The sequence below is a fragment of the Lathamus discolor genome, chromosome 1 (genome assembly GCF_037157495.1).
Source record: "Lathamus discolor isolate bLatDis1 chromosome 1, bLatDis1.hap1, whole genome shotgun sequence".
Taxonomy (NCBI): Eukaryota; Metazoa; Chordata; class Aves; order Psittaciformes; family Psittacidae; genus Lathamus; species Lathamus discolor.
Genome location: NC_088884.1, coordinates 117925821 through 117947022, shown reverse-complemented (window position 1 = coordinate 117947022; position 21202 = coordinate 117925821). Strand labels below are relative to the sequence as shown.

At 47.9% G+C, this 21202-nt stretch overlaps 2 protein-coding genes across 5 annotated transcripts; both read right to left on the bottom strand.

Moving 5' to 3' along the window:
• Positions 1-87: 87 nt before the first annotated feature.
• On the bottom strand, positions 88-5818 carry ARL9 (ADP ribosylation factor like GTPase 9). Of its 4 annotated transcripts, none has more exons than XM_065692430.1 (4): positions 5602-5818; positions 5052-5282; positions 2160-2335; positions 88-1261 (listed from the first exon to the last, which is right to left on the bottom strand). In XM_065692430.1, the coding sequence occupies exons 2-4, from the start codon at positions 5065-5067 to the stop codon at positions 1082-1084; spliced, it is 372 nt and encodes a 123-aa protein (XP_065548502.1). In that variant the 5' UTR covers positions 5068-5282; positions 5602-5818; the 3' UTR covers positions 88-1081. The 4 variants fall into 4 exon arrangements, with proteins under 4 accessions (XP_065548502.1, XP_065548518.1, XP_065548525.1 ...); XM_065692446.1 differs by having other exon boundaries at positions 5052-5220; positions 5602-5808; XM_065692453.1 differs by lacking the exon at positions 5602-5818 and adding an exon at positions 3891-3965 and having other exon boundaries at positions 5052-5139.
• Positions 5819-7244: 1426 nt separating this feature from the next.
• Positions 7245-21088, bottom strand: SRP72 (signal recognition particle 72). The gene is made up of 19 exons (XM_065692403.1): positions 20923-21088; positions 19843-19963; positions 17905-18028; positions 16958-17101; positions 16077-16188; positions 14897-14928; positions 14160-14284; positions 14013-14070; positions 13705-13836; positions 13232-13360; positions 12658-12730; positions 12028-12092; positions 10929-11024; positions 10364-10467; positions 9681-9758; positions 8918-9055; positions 8619-8656; positions 8155-8314; positions 7245-7502 (listed from the first exon to the last, which is right to left on the bottom strand). Exons 1-19 carry the CDS (start codon positions 21029-21031, stop codon positions 7328-7330), a joined length of 2013 nt encoding a protein of 670 aa, XP_065548475.1. The 5' UTR covers positions 21032-21088; the 3' UTR covers positions 7245-7327.
• Positions 21089-21202: the final 114 nt, after the last annotated feature.

Sequence of the window (21202 nt, the reverse complement as noted above, 5' to 3'; positions counted from 1 at the left end):
GGCTGCGAGGGTCCGTCCTGCCGGAGGCTGCCCTCCAGGGTCTCCAGCCTCACGCCCTGCCCGGGTAAATGAGGCCCGGACCGCTGGTTTGGGTGAAGTTTTCTGCTTTATGCATCTTGTTTCAAAGGGTGAAACTACACAACGTTCATCCGGTAAATGTGGCCGCAGAACAGGCCCGTTACAGAACTTGCTCCTGGATCGCATTCCTGGAGTGTAATTCCGAGGACAATGGGAGAGTGACACTCACCAGGTACCCTTTCTCTCCCGCTGTGTAACACAAATCACTTTCAAAACCCAACAGGTTTTTCACAGGTAAAACTGCTTGCTTGAGGACAACCCCGAGTAAACTGAAACAAGCCACTCAGCCCGATGGAGGAGTCTCCCACTTTTGGTGCCAATTTAACTTAAATGCTTCCAGTTACCACCTTAAATTACACCATTCTGGTTTTTCCCTGTAGGCAAAGAAACACTTAATGTCTTACTGCGATTGTCTTCTTGTTCTTACCTACTAAAGAAACAATAACCAACTCTATTTCCAGAGATTACTAATCTACCACTCCCTTAAAGGCTGGCTCCAACACAGCAGCAACAAAAACTGTCAAAAATACTAACCGCAGCACTTCAGATTTCTAACAGTGTCAAGAAGTGAGGTCTGGCTTTCAACAGAACAACACCAGTAACAGGGTTCTGTAAATCCTGAGGAGTACACATGTTTCAGCTTAAACCTGAGACATCAAGCCAGCTAAATTCACTGGATGCAACCTTGTTCCACTGGAGTGGATGCTTGATTCCCACCTGGCAAGAAGCCAGCTCAGCCCACCTAAGCTACAAATCCTCTTAACTCTGCTATCTGAGAGACTAATTTTCCCCTACAAATACACTAAATATTAGACTTACTTCTCAAATGTATTTTCAAACCACTACAAATTAATTTTGTTACCAACTAGACACCATTTTCAGGGGAATCCCATACTCAGAAGGAAAAGATACCTGTACATTTCAGTTGCCACATGACAAACTGACCATACACTAACACTCTGTCTCCCTCAGCTGCACAGATCACATTGTAGGAAAAGAGCTGTCACTGTGCTTCCAAAACCAGCTGCGCTATCAGCTCCTTGGCATCCTTCATGTTGGAGGAGATCTCGGAGCCATCTTCTGCCACATGGGTACCAATCAAGAACATCTTCCTGTTGTCCCCAATATCAGACAGTGCCAGAGCATCGTGGATATCGGTGATGCAATATGCGCCTTCAAGGTCCTGATACACAAAACAATAATGAGACCATTAGTTGCAAGAGGTAGCAGCACTATTCCCACATTGCTGTTCTGTTTCTAGTCATTCCAGTGTTAATGACACCAGTGTAACACTACCCATATGAGCCAGACAAAAATCTTGCCGCCCAAAGTGCTCAGCAAAGAGCTACAAGAACAGGGCAAACAAGCCCTGCATGCCTTCTCAGCTACCAGCGCGGGACTGTGGGACCTAGAGTAACAGCAGTAGCACCTGTGTTTGATGAAGCCAAAGCACTCAAGAGTAACACAACTACTAGTAACACGCCCAAGTTACCAGAAATTTAGGAGGTAACAAGGTAGAGTGAACTGAGCGCACAGCCCTCATAAGAGAAAATCTGGGCTTAAAATCCCTGGGCTGTTCTGCCATCTGACATTGTACCACAGGCACAATCCTGCCCCAGGTACAGCACCAGTCTTGGGAGAAAGCACTGCCTTGTGAGGAAAGCTGCTCTTCTCTCATGCTTCAGCAGCAGCCTTAGGAGCAACCAACCTGACAATCTGAATGCTAACAACAGTGCTTCACTTTTTGGCTCCTGCTAGGTAAAGTGGTACTTCTAGACAGACATTCAGAACAGAAACCTAACTCCAGGTCTGACTATAGTCTCTCCTGCAGCTCTCAAACCTTGCAACTCTACAGCAGTTTCTACCACGATTTCCATCCACAGTTCTGACTGCACCATCTCCAAGCACAGGACCTGCATTTTGTAGATCCAAAAATCAACCTCAGACTATTTTCTTTTGCAGTCAGTAGATGTCCCAGAAAGACCCCCAGCTCTCAGCCATAAGGCCTCCTTTGAAAGGCTCTGTTGCTCTTTGCAGAGCTGCTGCGAGCCCAAGCTCAGCTAGCAGCAGGGAACTCTTACCTGCTTGTTGGCCAGAACCACCACCGGCAGGGTGGAGTTGTTCTGGATCAGTTGATGAAGCAGCTGTTTTGCCACAGGCAGTCGGGCATGATCAGCCGAGTCCACGACATAGATTAGCAACAGCACTTTGGGCAAGTACATCTTCCAGTATGAACGCAGAGATTCACTGCCCCCGACTGGAAGAGAAGATGGCAGCACAGGGTTCACCAAGTAATCCAAGCAGCACTGCTCCCAGAGCTGCAGATAGCAGGCTCTGGGCTGAAAACCCAAGGTGTCTGGGTTACCAAAAACTCAAAGTATTTGAGCTACTATATATATGACTGGAAATAGCTTTGTCTTCCCCAGTCAAGTTACATGCAGACATACGTGTACATTCTGGGAACAGAAACCAAAATCATTTTAAGCTCTTATTGTGAGAGGATTCTGGGTTCAGTTTCTTATGCTTGCTTCCTGCCTTGTTGCTTCTTGCTCTCATGCAAGTAGGAAGAGTAGAAAGAGGTCCATAAACACCATGGGAGAATGTCCCCACATAACCCACCTACACATGCCCACCTCATCTTCAGACAAAGCAGGCCTACAATTTCCAAAGAAGAAATTTAGCTCTGAGGCAGGGAGGGCTTTCATCGGGTTTGTATGACACTGGGGACTAGTTCAAAACTCCCATAGCTTTCATACTGCCAATAACCAGAGGTGCTTAGGAGGTGAGGAAACTCAAGCCCCAGCAAACCCTTCAGGCAATCCTTGGGAGAAATCTTTGTACCGGTTACATTTTTACATGAGCTCTTCTCTGCTGGATACAGAGGAAAACTGTCCACCTTCAAAAGCAATTGCTTTTGCACATACAGCAAGTTGCTCGAGATTGTTATTCCCATCTGGGGACAAAAAGAGTTTGGTGAGATTAGTAGGAGCAGGAGCAGCTAACAGTATATTAAACATTTCAGATGTGTTTTCCACTCTTCAGGTCTTCTCCCATGTACACTGCAGAACCACGCCTTCAAGAGTACTGAGGTGCAAAAAAGGTCTAGGTGACTCTCTCAAAGGTAGTTTTCAGAACAATACAACTGCAGTTCCCTATAATGTTCTGCTGCCTTACATGGGAGCTCTTTTCAAAACTGACTTGCTAGTCAGCTGTCTTTTACTGCCCTTTTGCTGCAACTTTTTCTGTGACTTTTTTCAGTTTCAAAGCAATTTTACTTTCACTAAAGTAAAAATGATCCAGTAGCTTCAAGAACATAGAAAGGGAAACATCATTTCCTGCTAGGGCATGCCTGCCTCTTCCTTCAAGAGCCTCAGCATATCTGCAGGCAGTATTGCGAGTTTGTTGCTGTGGAAAGGAACCAAAGGGCTGTGACTGATGCATCACACTTGGGACAGATGTCTCTGACTCTGTACTGTGATGTTGTGGGGCTCACGACCGCTCCCTTTGTTAAGTGCATTCATGCATAGCATAACCCAGGGGTCAGCAACCTCACAGAGAACACTTTTTTTCCCCTCAAACAAGTAGGAACCCAGCAGAAGCCAGAGGCAAGATACCACCCACTCTTCTGTATGATGGTACAAATAAAAAGATAGAATGTTGATTTTCTATCTGTCTAAGCCAGCAAAATAAAACCCCTGCTGTCTGCTGATCACCTTGTGCCATGTGATCACAGCACAGGCTGCTAACCCCTGGACTAGGCGATGGTATAGACTGGATAAGTAACCAGATTAAAGAGCCATGCACGGATTTACCTGGCTGAAACTGGCCTGAGATATTTCACTTCCCATGGGTCAAATCGCAGACAGCACATCTCAGTGACTACCAACCTGGACCAGAGAGGGAAGGACGACTCAGAAACAACAGGTTCTGCCGTGGGGTACATGGCTCTGGGCTCAGGCCATCCCCGGGCAGGAGCAGAGATACTGTAGGTTCCCCTGGGCTCAGCTAGACAAAACACCTCCCAGTAGGAGACAAAAGTGTCTCAGACCTACTATGACAGGGGCACAGAATACATGTGTTTCTGGAAAGGCTGTTTCCCCAAGACACCACAGACACTCCTGTGGTAGTACTACTTGGAATGAAACTGCCTTAGTGGCCTCATCCTCACATCCCAGAAACTTACTTGGGAATAGCACAACCCCTTTAGACCTGCTGACAAAGGTACAGAGGCATCTATGGGCTAGCTGCCAACTGAGCCAGTTGAGCACTGATACAGTACAGTGCAGAAGCAGAAGGAAGCAAAGGGCAGCTTTTGCCTCCACAGAAGGCAGGCACTCTTTGTAGCAGGGACCGACCTGAATCCAGGGCCTCCACCTTCCCCCTCAGCTAGCTGCACCTAGAACAGCTCTGACACCCCAAAAAGCATCACAGGAGATGTTCTCTGCAGGCACAGACAACACCCAAAAATCAGTGCTAAGGACAACACAAAGCTTAGTGCAAACCTACAGACATTTAAAAGTCATTAAAGATTAGAAAACACCACTTAAGAGTCTTTTGAACAAAAAGGTACAAAGCTTTTCTACCTCTCTTCTTTCAACTTATTATTTATTCCTCTTTGTCTCTTGCCCTTTGCCAGGCATGAGCACCAAGGAGAACCTGTACAACACACAATGGCTATGAATCACAACACAGGCCTTACTGGGGACACCTCTGCTCTGGGCTGGTTTCATACCATTAGGCTTGTTATCCTTTCTCTCTCTGGGAGCCGAACTCCCTGGAGGACAGGGCTGAATGAACAGACCTCCTCTAACTCCAGTGCATCATTTCCTTCAAGGAATGGGGTGGGAAAGCAGAATCTCCAGGGAGAAAATAATCACAACTTCATGTTATCAGAGCAGGCACAAGGGAACCCGATCCCTAGGGCACAGGATAGGAACTTATTTTACACCCAGTACTAAAACACGTTCACTCACTCTCCAGGAACTCCATCTGTAACTCTTCGGTGTTGACGCAGATGGCGTTGAAGCCCTCGGTGGGAGCCACGCTGCGCTTGACATGGTTAGTTGCCAGGGAGTGGAGAACACTGGTCTTCCCAGCCCCATCCAGGCCCAGCACCAGTATCTGCTTACCGTGTCCTGTACCCTGCGAAGCGAGTGGCAGCACGCTTAGCCAGGCACCCCGGGCATGTGCAACGTTCAGCAGGCCTGGGGGAATAAGGGAGCTTAACAAGGGGTCGGGGGAGAGAACAGCAAACGCCGGTTCACAGCGGAGACGGTGCCGGGCTCCTGCGGCACAAGTACAGGGCCGCAGCGCCCACGCCGGCGACATCCCCCGGCCCGCCCGCTGCCTGGGGTGGAAAGCGGGGAGCGCGGCTCCGGCCCGGTCCAGGCTCCGCCGCGCTGCTGAGGAAGACGCCAGGGCCAAGCGGGCCGGTGTCGCATCCCCGCCGAGAGGCTCCGTGGGGCCCCGTTAGCGCTGCCCGGCCCGGCGGCCTCACCCGCTGCCCCAACCCGGCCTCGGTACCTGATCGGCGGCGGCTGTGGCGGCAACAGGGCAGTCGGGAGCCGGCGCTGCCCGGCTCCGCAAGCGGACCCAGACCCAGGTCGCCACGGCAGCGCCCGCGGTCGCGGCCAGCGCCGCCCCCCACAGCGCAGCGGGCCGCAGACGGGCGCCCATGGCCGCCCCGCTCCAGGCACGGACAGGCGCAGGGACGCACAGCGCTCCCCCTGCAGCCCTGCGTGCGCACGGTTCCCCCTGCAGCCCTGAACGCACGGCCTCTTCCCATCTCCCGTCAGCCGGGCAGTCAGGCTGAGAACTTACCCGTGTCGATAAAGCCAAGAGCGAACGGTGTCACTGGCGGCCTTCTGCTGTCAGAGGAAGGCAGGCGTGCCCCACAGCTGCTGCCGCCCTCGACCCCCCACAACAGGATTTGCTTCTGGGGCACCCATCTCCGGGGGAGGCCCATATAGAGCACGGTCCAAGCAGCCCGGACAGGGCTCCAGCAGTGCCACGGGGCTGCGTTTCTATCTGGTTGGTTACAGCCAGGTTTGAACAGAGAAAATACCTGGAGAACACAGAGTTGCATTCTCCTCCACCATCTCCTCTCCCCAGATCACATCCTATCACTGCAGGGTAGCACTCGCTCTCCGGTAGCTACCAGCTGCTGGCTAGGAGGACGCACAGGACTCAGACAAGTCACTTAATCCAAGTGGCTGATAGTCATTCAGAAAGCTGTTTTCTGTTCTCTGTTCTTCCTTCTCACTTAGAGAACCACACATTTAGCCCCCTTTCCCGATGCTCCCAGTGTACAGTCAAGGCAGTAAAAACTGTTTCCTATTCAGTAGATTTTTACTCCACAGGGACTCAGGGTTAGTTTTTTAAGCCACAGTTAACATTTTCCTTGCTCTCCCCCTCTTCAGGCCTTTGCTTTAAATTCTTTCAGAGACAGAAGCCTTTGCCTTTTGGGCTGACGTAAGACAACACTCCCACTGAAAGTCCATGTATGGGAAAATGGTTTTGCTACATTCAGACCAAACCAGAAGTTTACAGGGGCATGGGGGCTGCCTGTAGGGTGCTAGAGCAGACACACCTTCCACCTGACCACCAGATTCCACTTGAGAAGCACGCCTCTTCCACTTAGCCCACCACCACCAGCCACATCAGTTTAACTCACTCGTTTTGCCGAGCCTGCTAGAGGAACAGTTGCAGAAGAGGGACACTGACTCAGCTGCCACACACTTCGCCATGCTTTCTCTTAACAGCCCTGTTCTCCCCCTTCACATTATTTTCTGTATCATGTAGCTAGATGTTGTTTCCCAAAACCCTTTGTGCCTGTGCTCTTTGGTGATCAGACTGACTGCAATGAGACACATTGCATTACGTAGTCGGACACACTGTCAAATAAATTTGCTAAAGGCCTTATCATATACAGGAGGAGCACAAAACTACATTTCAAGAAGTTCTCGATTATTCCACATCTTTTAAATTTTTGGCAACATGGACAGATTTCTTCCTAGAGGCTGCATTTCAGTTTAATGGCAACACGAAGTCACAGTGGGAGCAAGCGTGATGAAGGTGACTGTGAGCAGACCAACCCACCTGAGTGCCTATCCCAGCCCATCTCCCCCCAGACTCCCCATAGACAGGACAGAGATCCAGATGCCAAGTGTCTTTCTCCAGCACTTGCTTTTGACCTTTATTCTGCAGCCAGCATCACCTACTGAAGGAGGGAGGTTACATGTCCTGCTTTTTACCACCCTCCTTTAGACCCTTTCTTTTTCTTCTGCTGCTGTTTCTTCTTGGTAGCCGGAGCACCAGCGGGTTTTTGGTGCCTGGGAGGGATGACATTACTTGTGGCCGACACAGCTGTACCGCTGCCAGGCCGAGGGGAGGTAGGTGGGCTGCTGGCAGTCCTACTGGCGTCCCTGCAGGGAAATGAGAGAAAGAGACACCACGTGGGTTCACAGCCACCCACAAGATGTAGCACTACTGCAGGAAGCTGACAGCAAAACACAGCAGCTGCCCAGTAAGGTATGGGAGGGCACTCATGCAAGGAGATCTTAAATAAGCTTCAACATGTATCGAAGGGCTGGATGATGGGAACGCATCTCAAAAGGCAGGCAATCACCTTCTAACTGATGTTTACTACATAGTGTAAGTCCTCAACAATGAAAGCAAGGCTAACTTTTGAACAGATGTGTGACAGCTCACACAACATGAGAAGCTTTTCAGCCCCCCACGCTTAGGCAGAGCAAATCCAACACCCTTTCTCTCTCGTTAAGCACAAAGGCACCTTTGTGCCAGCCCTCCTCACAAACACTGCTCAAGCCAACCCTGCCACAAAAGGCTTCTCATGCTTCTGTTCGGAGACAGCTCTATAAAGAGAAACTATCAGACAGCACTGGACCTTGCAATGCTATTATTTTAGAAGTACTCCCTTCTCTCAGATGCTAGTAAGTCACCATCTTCCTGTCAGGCCTCATACACACTGGGAAACCCTGATTCCAGCTCAAATAATCAGCATCAACTTAGAAGGAAGTGTAGTGTTTTCCCAGATCATGACTAATGGGTACTTACAGTTCAGAGGAGCCAGCTGTAGTTGAACCCTGAGTCCCCTTGCCAACCTGATCCTTCTTCTTGCCCTTCTTTCGGCCACGATAATAGGAACGCTCTCGCATTGGAAGCCACCTCTCAGGGTCAGGAGTCACCTTGGGGTCATAGTTCTTAGGCAGCTTTCCTGCACAACACAGTGCCAGGAAATGAGACTGGGGTCAACACACTAGAGAGGCATCACCAAGGGATACATATAGCAGTCAGTAGCCAAGAAGTGTAAAGAGCCCAGCAACCCACGTCATCCTATCAGAGTGCTGCTCTCACTTCAGTGGAAAAATGCCTCATCCAAACAAGCTGTCAGAAAGATCTGAGCTCACAGGAACCCAGTCCTAGCAAAGAGCTCCAGCTCCTGGGGAGCTCAAAGCTTTTTGAAGAAACAATCTGGTGAGCTCCATGGAGCTGTGTTGTGTCAACAGCTAGCAACTTACCCTTCTTTTTTTTCTTCTTCTTCTTCACATCCCCTTGTCTGAAAAGCAAGAAGAGAAACAGCTGCTGTGACACAGCACGGACACAGCAGACAAGCCAACTGAAAACTAGCCATGGATAAAGCTGAACCATCCCAGCTCTCTCAAAACTTGCTCTGCTGCTACCTCAAACTCCTTGCAGTTAGACATCGGGCTCCCTTTCCACCAGCCTGCTTTCCACAGCAATGCCCCTACCACACTAGGAGTGGTTCCTGTGCCACACCAAAGGATGATTGCACCAGAGGTACAGCAGACCGCTTTACCCTTGCTCTTTCTGCTGGTTGTCTCCAGTGAGCTTCCCAGCTTTCTTCCGAATGTAGGTTGCTCCATGGGAGTTCTCCAGCGCATCGACATCTACTTTCAGTGACAGGGTATCCGAGGAAGGCAAGTGTTTGCTAAGACTGCAAGGGAAGAGTTCAGGGATGCTAACTGGCAAGCAAGAAGATAAACACCCAGGTTTGGCCAGATAGCAACAGGCAGCATCAGCTTAACAAATTCAGCCTGTTAGCAATGCAGACACCAGACAGGCTCATGGGGCTAGTTCCAGCTCTCTCACCAGTTTCCTACACAAGCTGGGATGAGCTGCTTAATCACCACCTGCCTCACTTTTCTTTATTACGGGGAAAGAAGCAGCAACTTCCTTTAAAAGCTGCTCAGGATGGCAAGAGCAGTATGTGATCCTGTATTTTGGGTCGCTGACAGCTTAGCCACATTTTAGAGGGCACAGTCCAGCATTACAACCACAGGTTTCAGATTCCAACAGAAAATACAGAGGAGCTCCTATTTTTGGTTCCATTATCAATTCTCAGAGAGAAGGCAGCCAAAGGTAAAAGGGTCCTGGAACCCACAGTAATCAAACCAACTAAGGAAATAACAGAGCTCCAGACAGCTTGACCAGGATACATAGCTGTTCTGGAGACATTGCCTGCCTTCAGGTGAGAATGGGACTGAATTCTCCACACAGCTGAAACAGAAGGGACCAATGCTCAAATGCCCCTTTTCTCTGATACCACCTCAAAAGGATACACTTTAGCTTTTTCGGGGTCCACCAGGGAGTAGGCAGAGATTAGCTGTGCCAGAGTATGCACATCTTTTGGGTTTTGCCTTTGTAAGGGGAAAAAAAAAGACCAAGTTACCAAGGTACACATTCATCCCAAAGACCAGCATCATCATGCAGTGCTTCCTGCTGCAGCATAGTTGCTGTCTGTGCAGATAGGCATGTCAGTCTGTGGTCTCCTCCAGAGCACATCACCAAACATCACTTGTGTGGACAAAGGGAGGTGCTCACTTCTCCACAGTATCATGAAGCAGGCAAAGAAAGGCAAAAATCCCTCAGGTCCCAGAAGCAAAATAAGTTAACAGTTTGCTATCCCCCCAGTCCCATCAAGTGCATAATAAACATTAAAACTGAGACATCCATGGTTTATATAGCACTAGAAAAACTGATGCATCCCCATCCCCAAAGCAATCTTCGCTGCACGCAAGAGGCTTCTGGGACAGGTCAACCAGGTTTTCAAGTGAATATCAGCTTTGATCAAATGAATTATCCCTCCTCCTTCCAAAGCGTGGCTTTGCATTGGAGCCCCTGTGTGACAGCAACTCTAAAGCATGGCTACCAGTCAACCAATGGTGTCAGGTGCTGCCTGGCACAGGGCAGATTGCAGATGTCTCTGGTTGGAGATCTCCTGTTCAGCAACCACCCAACTCACTTCCAGAGCTCCTCCAAGTCACTGATTGCTTCCTTCTTCCTGCCATGTTTTAGTTTAAAGTTGGCAGCTTCCCTTATCAACGACAAATGGACAGGAGACTTTGGCTGAAAGACACAGCAGCCATGATTAGTTCCTCATTATCACAGCACAGTGCCCAGCTCTAGCTGGCTTTAATGCCCCTGAGACCTGGCCCCAGGGAACTGAGCTAGCACCCTGTCATCACACAGAAAGCAGGCCACCTTTGCACACCACAGTGTGAGGCAGAACTGCATGGGACAAGGCAGCTTGGTGGTCCACAATGTGTTCTAATCAGGGAGAAGAACTGATTGCTACATTTGGGCACCCACTGCCACCACTCTCATAATATGACTGGAGCTTCCCGTTTGCAATACATCTAAAATAATGAAATTGTGATAAAACAAATGCTCACAAAACAGCCCACTGGTCTCCAAAACCCTGACTGGATGAGCTGCTGGGGCTATGCATCAACAGGAAAAGCTAAGCTGGACTAGCTAGAAAAGCTAGAAAAACCTAGAAAAGACTAGCTCCTCTGGTTCCGACTTACCTGGAATTGCTGATACCACTGGATAGCCTGTGTGAAAACTTCAATTGCACTGTCAATGTCCTCTTCATGACTGTACATTGTCACCAGTGCAGACACCTGCAAACAAATATCCAAGAGCAGCTTACAGCACTTCTTCAAACAAGCTGTATAGCCAGAGAGTCAGAAGTTAAATGATGGTATTTCCTAAAACCAGCACCAGTGTGAGCTTTCTGCTCCATCCTTAAAAGCCAGCTGTGGCAACTGACAGGATATCCAGGCAAGACCTTCCTACCTAGGTTCCTCCCAAAGAAATGTCCCCACCAGTCTCTCTCTTACAGTACAAGCTCAAGACTGCATTCACAGAAAGAACTTCCTTGTCTGAGCACTTTCTTTGCTTGCACTGGACACAGTTTCATTAGAAACCCTTTTTCTTCCCCCATGCTCTATCCCAATAGCCATAAAAAAAGTAAATCAGTACTGAAGAGATGATACAGACACCACCTGTGTGTCTGCACCCCAGCTGTAACTAGAGATGAGGCAGGGCAAGGAGCTGGTAATGCTGAACTGCCCCTATAAATTACTTTGATAGTTAGCACTTGCAATTGGAACAGCCCCGTAACTGTCAGCCTCTGCTCAAGATGCTTACGCTGTACACTTGAGCATTTTCAAGGTCAAAAAGCTTTTTGGAATGCCAGATGGGGACATGCATGCAGAGCAGGGTGATGCTGTGGGGTTGGAACATGTGGCACTTTCTTCCCTAACGCCTGTCATGCTAGAGCTGCTTCAGAAACTTCCCAACAGTACATACCAGGGAAGCAGCTGCTCCAGTCATGTTACGCAAGTAAATCCAGGCAACACGCAAGTCTGAGCGATTACGAGAGAGTAGGAATATAGGCAGAGAGAATCTCTGCTGACAGGCAGAGTACTTCTGTGGCTAAATTCACACCACCTGATGCAAATTATAATCCCACCTTTGTCCAAGACAAGGAAGATGGGCTCAAAATCACTGCAGACACTCAGGTCAAATGAAAACCACAGCGAAGAGGCAACAAGGAGCAGGCAGCACAAAGCTGTGCTACCTGAGAAAAACCTCACACAGTTCAGGCTGAGTTTTGCTTACCATACCAGGCTTGTGCTGAAGTTCATCTATGCTCCTCAGGATCATGCAGGCTTTGGTAACACTGCCTACAAGACACACAGGGAGGAACAAGTTCTGAAAGACATAGTAACACTTCAACCAGCCCGTGAACTTCCAGCCAAAGGTAAACAATGGGAACATAACAATTCTCCTCTTGGAACACCTCCCCTATTTCCAGGAATAAAGGACAAGCCTCCACACAAAAAAACCCTTTCTGCTCTTGCCACATCCTGCAAGGATTCAGGAGTAAGCTTTTGCAAGCAGGGTCTTCTCTTCCAGGAGGAACTCTAGACTGCCTGACTATATACAGGAATGGCACCACCAGGGAGCCACATACTACTTCCAAGACCCTCCTGCCCAGAACAGATTCAGCCCTATTACAAAGGCTGTGGGCATCTCTACCAGGAGCCTCTGAAGCCTGGACATCCAGACATTAAGCTGTAAGCATTATCCTGCTATAGCCATATATATAGAATACCCAACTGGAAGTATCTCTGCTCTCGACCCGTCACAACAGTGACTGCAGCAAAGACTGCCCTAAAATCTGTTTTTATCACGCCTCGTACCATTATCATGTGCAGACACTTCCCAACAAAGTAGGACACTGGATACCTTGTGCAATTTTTAGCTGGGCCATCGTCAGCTTGATCTCAGCTGCATTGGCAGGGTGCTGGTCTGCAAAGTCCTGAGAGTCAGAAGAAAGAACAATTCAACATGTATGTGGGGACCAGGCTGCTGCTCGTGCGCAGTCACAGCAAGCTGGCAAGAGCCAAAGGAAGCCTTTCAGGCCAGGCAGGCTTCAGCACAAAGCTGAGGAGGGCCCCAAAATGTGCTAGAGGCCCATCACCCTCTCAGATTTCTGTCCCAGGCTACTTGCTCTCCCCAGAAAGCTGTTGCAAACTGCTTGCAAGCAGAGCAGGACAGCAGCAGAGCTCACTGCTTACCCTACGTGTCTACTACAGCTTCCGAAGCATAAAAATCAGAGGTGCAAGAGAATGACTCCCATCTAAAAGCAGCATCATTCAGCTGCATGTAAATGCTTTCCAGTAGCATTAAACCAAACCAAAATAAGTATAGTCAGACACCCTTGGGAATTTAACACAGACAAAATGAACCAAGTGGAACAGCACAAGAGAACACAAAGCACAAGTTTAAATGGAGCTTGTCCAACTTTTTCTTAACCTACCTGCAGAAGCCCTACAGCCTTTGCATGTTGCTTCTCACGACACAGTTGGGCAGCCTGGATCAGCACAGGGAGAAGATGCTCAGGGCTCTGCGACTGCAGGCTTGCTGACAGCTTGCGGCACTGATCTGCCTGAGGAATGGGAAGAGAGAACACACTTTTCTCAACCTCTGTAAGCACCTAATACAGGGCTAACATACCAGTTGTATCTGAGAAGTGATGGTTTCCCTGAAGTGGGACACAGAACCAAGAAGAAGGCCTCTTAGGAGCACTTCAGATGCAGCTAAGAACCCCACACACCCCTTCTGTCTTCTAATAATTTCCAACCATCCTTCCTACAGCCACACTCAGGTCACTACATAACTGTCTGTTCTTTTAGGGACCTAAACGAAGTGGTCTTATCTTTCGCCACAGAACAGCTACGTATCCATTTTTGCCTAGTTAAACTCCTGTGGAGTAAATCTGCAGCTGCTTACCTGGTTGGTGTACATTGCCAGCAAAGCTTTATTGAATTCAATCGCCTGGAGCTGTTTCTTGGAGAGTTTGTGTTCAACACCTTCTGCATTGGTCAGCTTCACCTTTTTCTTTGAGTCAAAGACATTTTGGTCCTGGGGAAATCACACATCATGAGAAGATTTCACTACGTTCCTTGAAGATGAAAAAGTCTCTGAGCCTGTGATTTAACTACTGTTTAGGAAGAAGTCTTTCCTGGTTATTGCCCTTCTCTCCACAGAAGTAGAGATGCAGGCTCAGTAACTACATTGAAAGCAAGTTAATTCTATACCTTGTTAATTGTGATGATATTATTTGCAATGACAGCAAGGAGTCCTACATCTGTTGGCCTGCAGATACGAAAAGTAGAAAGCACATTATTAAACAGTGGTCTCTCTACAGATGGAAGACTGAGCATTTGTTCTAGAAAAAACCTCACTTCAACTTGATTATTTGATTGTAGAGCTGTAGAGCATCCTCTGTACGACCCTGTAGTTGCATGATATAAGCCATCTGACCATGAATAATGGCTAGTTCAGCTTCAATGTCTTCCTCTGTCACATCCTGAAGGAAAATCAAGGCAAAAAGAAAAAAAGCTGCCATCTCACTTCTCTTTCCCTGGCTTCAGCATTCGGCTAGCAAATGTCTGTAAGCTGTTTTGGGCAGCAAAGTACCCCAGCTATTACAGACGAAGGTTGTAGCCACAGCACAAATACAAGTACAATATACAAGTACATCTGGGTTAAACCACAGGGAAAGAAAGCTTCACCTTCTTCTGCAAGAATCTGAAGATACCCTTAACTCGTGCCCTGAATCAGCCCCTCAGCTCGAAGTGACAGTGATTACAAATCTCCCGTTTCCCACAACCCACTCAGCATGTCCACCCATAGTAGAGTGGATCTCAGAGTGGTTACACACAACCTTTACCCATTTTGCCTGCACCAGCACAGGCAACTGCACAGAGTACAGCAGCAAACAGCTGACAGTATTAGCTACCCTTCTGCAACAACTATGACGGCTGCCCCAACCTCACAGCAGGTACCAGCAACAGCAGCAAGCTGTGCTGGGTAATGCTGCACAGCAGCTTTGGCCATCCTCTGCTACCTGCAGTACACTTTATGACTGCACCCCTGTTCACACTGGTGCAAAGCACTTTCCAGAACATTAAGAACTTACAGAGTCTTCCGACAGCGACTGGCGGCACAGCTCTAGAAGGAAAAGCAAAATGAAGAATAGAATTTAGAAGGCTTTAGGGACAAAAAAAATCACCTAGAAGTATGGGGGAACATATCATTTTTTCATGTATCCTTGAAACTTCTGCAGTGTTACAAGGGCACATCAGACAGGTCTGATGATGGATGGGAATAAGCATGAGGGAGAAGACTACATGATATGGAAGAAATATCAAATGCACAAGAGATACTGTCCCTCCCAGAGCTGCCTTCTGAGAGCAGAGTCACATACTCATTTTCTCTCCTATTTCCTTAAACATAGATCCTGATCTTTTACGTAGGGATCACTCAGCTGCAACTGCTCACCATCTTGGGAGTTATTTTAGAGCGCTGCAAGCCTGCAATATTCAGACTACATCTCCCTTTATGGGGAACAATTCCATCAGTTTTCAATACACATACCAGTCACTTCTTAATGTTCTCATACACCTCACCACAACACCACTTGCTTTGCTCTCCAAAGGACTATGATCACACTACATAAGCCTAAATTACACATACTTAATAAATCAGTTGTATGAAAGAGCTGCTATTGTACCATCAAAATTGGGACAGAACTGACCTATTTATCTGCAAAAGCAATCAGACCAGACAGAAGCTAAGTCTTCCTAAGGCTCCCCCCTCCAACCTGCTTTTTCTGTTTTCAAACACACACAAACCCCACTTCTAGTCCATATAAAAAATCCTCTTTGCAAAAAAGCTCATTTATTGGCTTACACTAATTTGATACCTAATTCGGACTACTAGGTATTTTTATTTTTTAAAGTGTATGTTTATATATATATACATATATCTAACAAAACCAGCAGTTAAGAGTATATTAAATATCATGCTTATGAGAAGAGATTACACTCCTGACTACTTCCTACTTCAAAAAAAGGCACTGCACACCAATCAAGGCTGTAAGAGACCCAGGAGACGGTACATGCCACGTAGCTCTGGAAAAGAGTTGCAGAGCAATGTGTCTACAGAAACACCAGTTCTGTAAGGAACCAGCAAAAACTTACAGTTCCTGCTGATGGTCAGTTTGTAAGTTTTGAAAACCTCTTTCTGACTGTGTCTATAGAGAGCAAGCAACTACTTCTATCACATAAAGCTTCCCTCTCACCTCACCATGTTTTTACCTTCCGCTCTCTGTAGTTTTTTCATTGCTTCATTCAGCTTTCCTTGCCCAATCAATGCACATGCACTGTTATAACACAGCTCATAGGTAGCTTCTCGAAGGCCCAAATCCTCCTAGCATGAAAAGCAAAACACAAAAAGCAAAATTGCATTAACCAACCAAGCTATACAGTTTTGACAGATAATGGACACAAACTATAGTTTTTATGCACATTCAAACTATTCCTCACAAAGTAAATTCAGAGGCAGTTTTAAAAGTGCAAATAAGTCAGTGCAAAGGATCTTCCCTCACACTGCACGACCAAGTCAGAGGCAACTGACAGGGCAGCAATGAAACTCTAGCCTGAGTTTAGGGAGTGCTTAGGCTACTGAAAGAGGGCAGGTTACGAACCACTACTCTAGAGAACCGGAAAGCTTATCCACAGCGCTGAACACAACGCTGAGCACGCTGTGCACACCTCCAAGGACAAAGATCTCTGAAGAAATGAGAACGCTACAATCTGCACTTGATCATGAACCAAAATATTCCCAACCATGGCTAGGTGATCTAGGCAGTTAGCTTTAACCTGAGCAAGAGGGTGAAGAGACACAGGGAAGTGCTAGTCACAAGTGTTCTGCCTAATGCAAGCTCAGAGAAATGTACTTCCTGCTCAGTTGTGACATCTACTAACATGAGTTTCCTAGAGATCAAAGGTGACGTACAACTCGTGAACAATAACAGCGTTATTCCCTCCATACAGGGAAAACTGCTAGGTGATCTTCAATGCACTCAGAAGTCGTTAAGAGACAGGAACACATTTCTACCCTGTTAAATACCTACAATTCCATACCCTATACTCCTTGGATCTCACTCTTACACAGACACATGCACACACTTACTTACTGGCATCACCTTCTCCCACGTGCTTTGCGCTGCCACAACAGCAGAGAGGTTGGTTTTTCTCTCTTCCTCATACTCATCCTGGGAGTTGCGGATGAGATCCCTGTATGCAGCCAGACAATCGTCGTAACGCTCCAGCCTGTACAGCTGAGAAGTGGAAGAGATTAGCCTTCAGGACAGTATTTCCCTGTATGCCAGTGACTACAGTCTCCTCCCTTCCTCCCCATTGGCTGTGGGCTGCAGAGCATCATACATTTTAAAATTACTAATATTTGCATCTACCTTTAAGGGCAAACTCTATAGATTAGACTTGCAGGGACTCAAGCAATGACACCAGATACCTGTGCACAAACAGCACAGTTCTTACTCCTAAAACAGCTTCTTTAAAAGCAGCAGTTTACACAGTTTTGTCAAACAGCCCTTTTCTAGCTTAGATAACCTCTCTATTTTTATTTTTTCTCAAGGAAAGGTTAAATGGTGTTTCATGCAGCTGAGAGAAGACAGCCAATTCTTCTCAAAACTGTTCTGATCTACCAGGGAGAAACTAGAGCAGATACACAACTTCTTTTTCGCTTTTTTTCTAATGCCTGAGATGGCAGCCCCTGCAAACCATTCCTGGACAGGTATCCAACGCAAGCAGGGGGCTCAGCCTCAAATAAACCTCACAGCTCTCTTCCATCCTCCATCCCCTCAGCCAGATGGCTATTACCAGGCCAGACCCAAGGACAGCAAGTTACAAATGTATTGCTTTGGCTCAGTGGCAATAAGGTGACAATTCTGCCTTCAGCAACAAGAGTCTGAAGTGCCACAGAAGCTGGAGCAGTTGGGAACTGTACTTCTCCTTACTTTACAGACAGAGAAGGAAACTCTGTCCCCATACATGCCCCACATTAGAGGGACAAGGTATCTAGCATACAAAAATCCCACCAGGAAGAAAAGCTCGTAATTACCACTTGTCCATAAAGCTCCTTCAGTTTGTCTGTCTGCTGATTGGCACTCTGAATGGTCTTGAGAGCATTTTCAATACGGTTGAGCCTGTATTCGCAGTAGGCCTTCTCAAAGGCAATAACATCACTGCAAGAACAAGACAAAGGTTGACAGCACGCACTGCAGTCTTCATTCAACAGCGTCCACCCACCTGAACACACTTGTTTAAGCAGCCCTAATTAGTCACAGACTGCTCCATAATCAAAGAGCCAAACACCAGAGGTGAGCACATGATCCCAGGTTACTGAATTATGTATCTATTGAGCACTGAAAATACCTTAAACCTACTTAGTGTTCAAAAGAGAAGGAATATCAAAGCTCCACCTAAATAGGAGGTTCTTTCTTTCCGGTGTTTCCAGACACATGGCATTTCAAAACCCTGTTTCATACTGATTATGAGAATCAAATGCTGAAAGGTAAAATGATACCAAACTTCATTATGTGACTCCTTCTTAAGGAGAAAGCATATCATTACAGCAAAAGATTGCTTCTGTAAAGTTTCAAAGACCATCTACTAAGAGAAATGAAATGGTATGAAATACAGTCCCTCTTACAGCCTGATACTAAGCCAACGGTAACATTAACCTGCTTTGAAATATCAGCCCAGCAGAACTGCAGCAAAAGGGTTTGCTGATGCTAAGATAAAATTGGCTTCAAAGGAAGCTCACACCAGCAGGGAAACACTATCAAACAAGCAGAGCCTTGAATGCTCTGTGCCACTTATCCCCGAGTTACCACTTAAGCCAAAAGAAAATTAATCAGTGATTCCCTTAGTCCATAGGAGTTACCAGCTATTCCTTTGCCTATTTAAAACTATCTGTCTAGCTGAGTATTCAGGGAGTCTGAAAATGAACAATTAAGAATTAAAACAAAGCACTGGGCCAGTCTCACTGCAGGACAGGACAACTTTAAGACAGAGCAAGAATCACCACTTCCCCTGCTCTACAGGATGCAAAGACAGACACACACTAGAGCCAAGCTAAAGAAATTAGAGGGAAAACTCTGAAGCCAGTTGAATTTAGAGAAATTACTCCTCCTTCTCCTCACCATATACTAAAAAGACAAGTTAAAAAAAATATGTATCGATATATACAAATAATCCCCTTCCATTCCAGGAAAAATGGAATTAATGAATAAGGTAATTAAGTTTTATCCAGATGTGAACACAAACATGTGGATGTTTCATTGCACTAATATTACAATGCACTTTTCTGGAAGTATCTGAAATACAGATGTTGTATTTCAGGAATAAACTAGCTGTATTACAGAGCATTATCTGAAATACAAAAAGTTTGCTGCCAGGCAGTTCTGGGGTAGCAATTTTTACCCTAGCTCTTTATCAGGAAAGATAAATATATGTCTGCTTAATGACACAAATTGAAATCTTGGCTTATTCTCAAACAGAAGTTGTCCTCAAGGTCCTGACTTGAGAACATGTACAAAGGGCTTGCCACCACCACAAAAGCTGAAGCATCACCTTCTGGCTGGCAAAGAAAAGGACCCCAGGGAGCAGTATGAAGAGATGGCCAAGCAAAGCCAACAGCTAGCTGCCACTAGCAAGGGTTTTTCCTTTCTCTCTTCACTCCCCATAAGATCTGTCCTCTCCCCTTGTACCACCTACGGTGCACAACATCAACAAGCAGAATTAGCTCGTGAAGATGACTGGAAACTAGATTAGGGACAATCCCTTCAACAGCAAGATGTTAGACTGTCTTAAACTTAATCAGACCACCTCTGACACCCAGAACAAATCAGTGCTTCACTGAGAAGCCCAATCCCAACAACTCTAAGCACCTCCCACCCTTTATTTTGTTGCCTATTAGTCCCCCCCACAAAAGCTGCAGTAGGTTCTCAAGCACATGTGGTTTCGTATTTGTAGAGTACAGCAAGACACAACTCACTTGGTTAACACTTTCGTATGGGTGTTGATTACACTGAGGGCTTCCTTGAAGTTCCCGTTCTGGATAAGACACACTACTTTACACTGAAGTGCAGTCACATCATCTTTGCTGATCTGCAGTACTGGAGAGGAAAACAGTTTCAAGACAGCAATCTAACTCATTATCACACACACTAAGGCTTTGCAAAAGCCAAATGCTGTTACAGCTACAAAACCCCATCATTGAGAGCAGTTATGCCAATTTAAACAGGTCCTGGCACGGCTCGCCTTGGCTCAGACCGTGAAACAAATCCTATCAGGATAAAGGATCCAGTATAAATACTGAACTTACCTAAAGTGACTGTTGTGCTTCGGAACGCAGCTGCACCGAAGGAGCTGTACACACCTGGACAAACCTTTCATTGGCACTTCACTACCAGGCAGAGAACACAGTGCCAACACCTGCGTGCCACGTAAAGCGTACGCAGGAAGAAAGAGGCCTGACATACAAGTATGACATAGCCCGACACAGGCGGTCATTTTACATGCTAATACTTTCTGCCAAAGGAGGCAGTGAGGGAGAACTAGGAGAGAGAAACTTGGCCACAGCGTGCTTTATACTGCAATCCCACTCCGGATAGCAAACTACCACAACGAGAGCAGACTGACTCCCCCAGACAAGTTACCACTTCGAGTGAGCCGGTCCCTGCTCACACCACCGCCCCCCCTGCTCCCGGGGGAAATCCCTCCTTTCTCCCGCAGCGACACCGAAGGACAGCCCGCCGGTAACCCCGAGGGCTCGGCACACCGCAGGGGCTGCATCACGCTACCGCCGCTGCCGGGGCCCGGGCGGCTGCCCCACTCACTCACCTCCCCCGGCCCGGTAAGAGCTCCTGGGAGCGGAGCGCCGCTTAGCCCGCAGCCCGGCAGGCGGAAGCAGCCCGTTCCGCACCGCGGCCGCGCCCCCACCACACCGACCCTTGCGAAGGGCCAAGCGCACCGCGGGGAGCGACACCGGCCTGGAGAGCCGTGAGGCGGGGTACGGGAGCGGCTCCGCGCCCGGCGACAGGCAGTCCCGCCGCGCACGCACTGCCTCACTCACTCTTGTTAACGGACTTGAGCGCGCGGGCGAAGTCGCCGTTCTGCCCGCAGCGGTTCACCTCGCTCCACAGCGCCGCCGCGGCCCCCGAGCCGCCCGCCGCCGCCGCCATCTTGGAACCGGGAGGAGAAACACGTCGTGAGGGGGCGGCACCGGCGGCTGCCCCGGAAGCGGAAGGACGCCGCTGGGCTCCTCCCACAGCCCAGTCCCTCACCGTGCCGTCGGGCTCTCTCTGTCGGCGGCTCTCCGGTGGGTCCGGCCCCTCACGGCGCCGTCAGCCGCC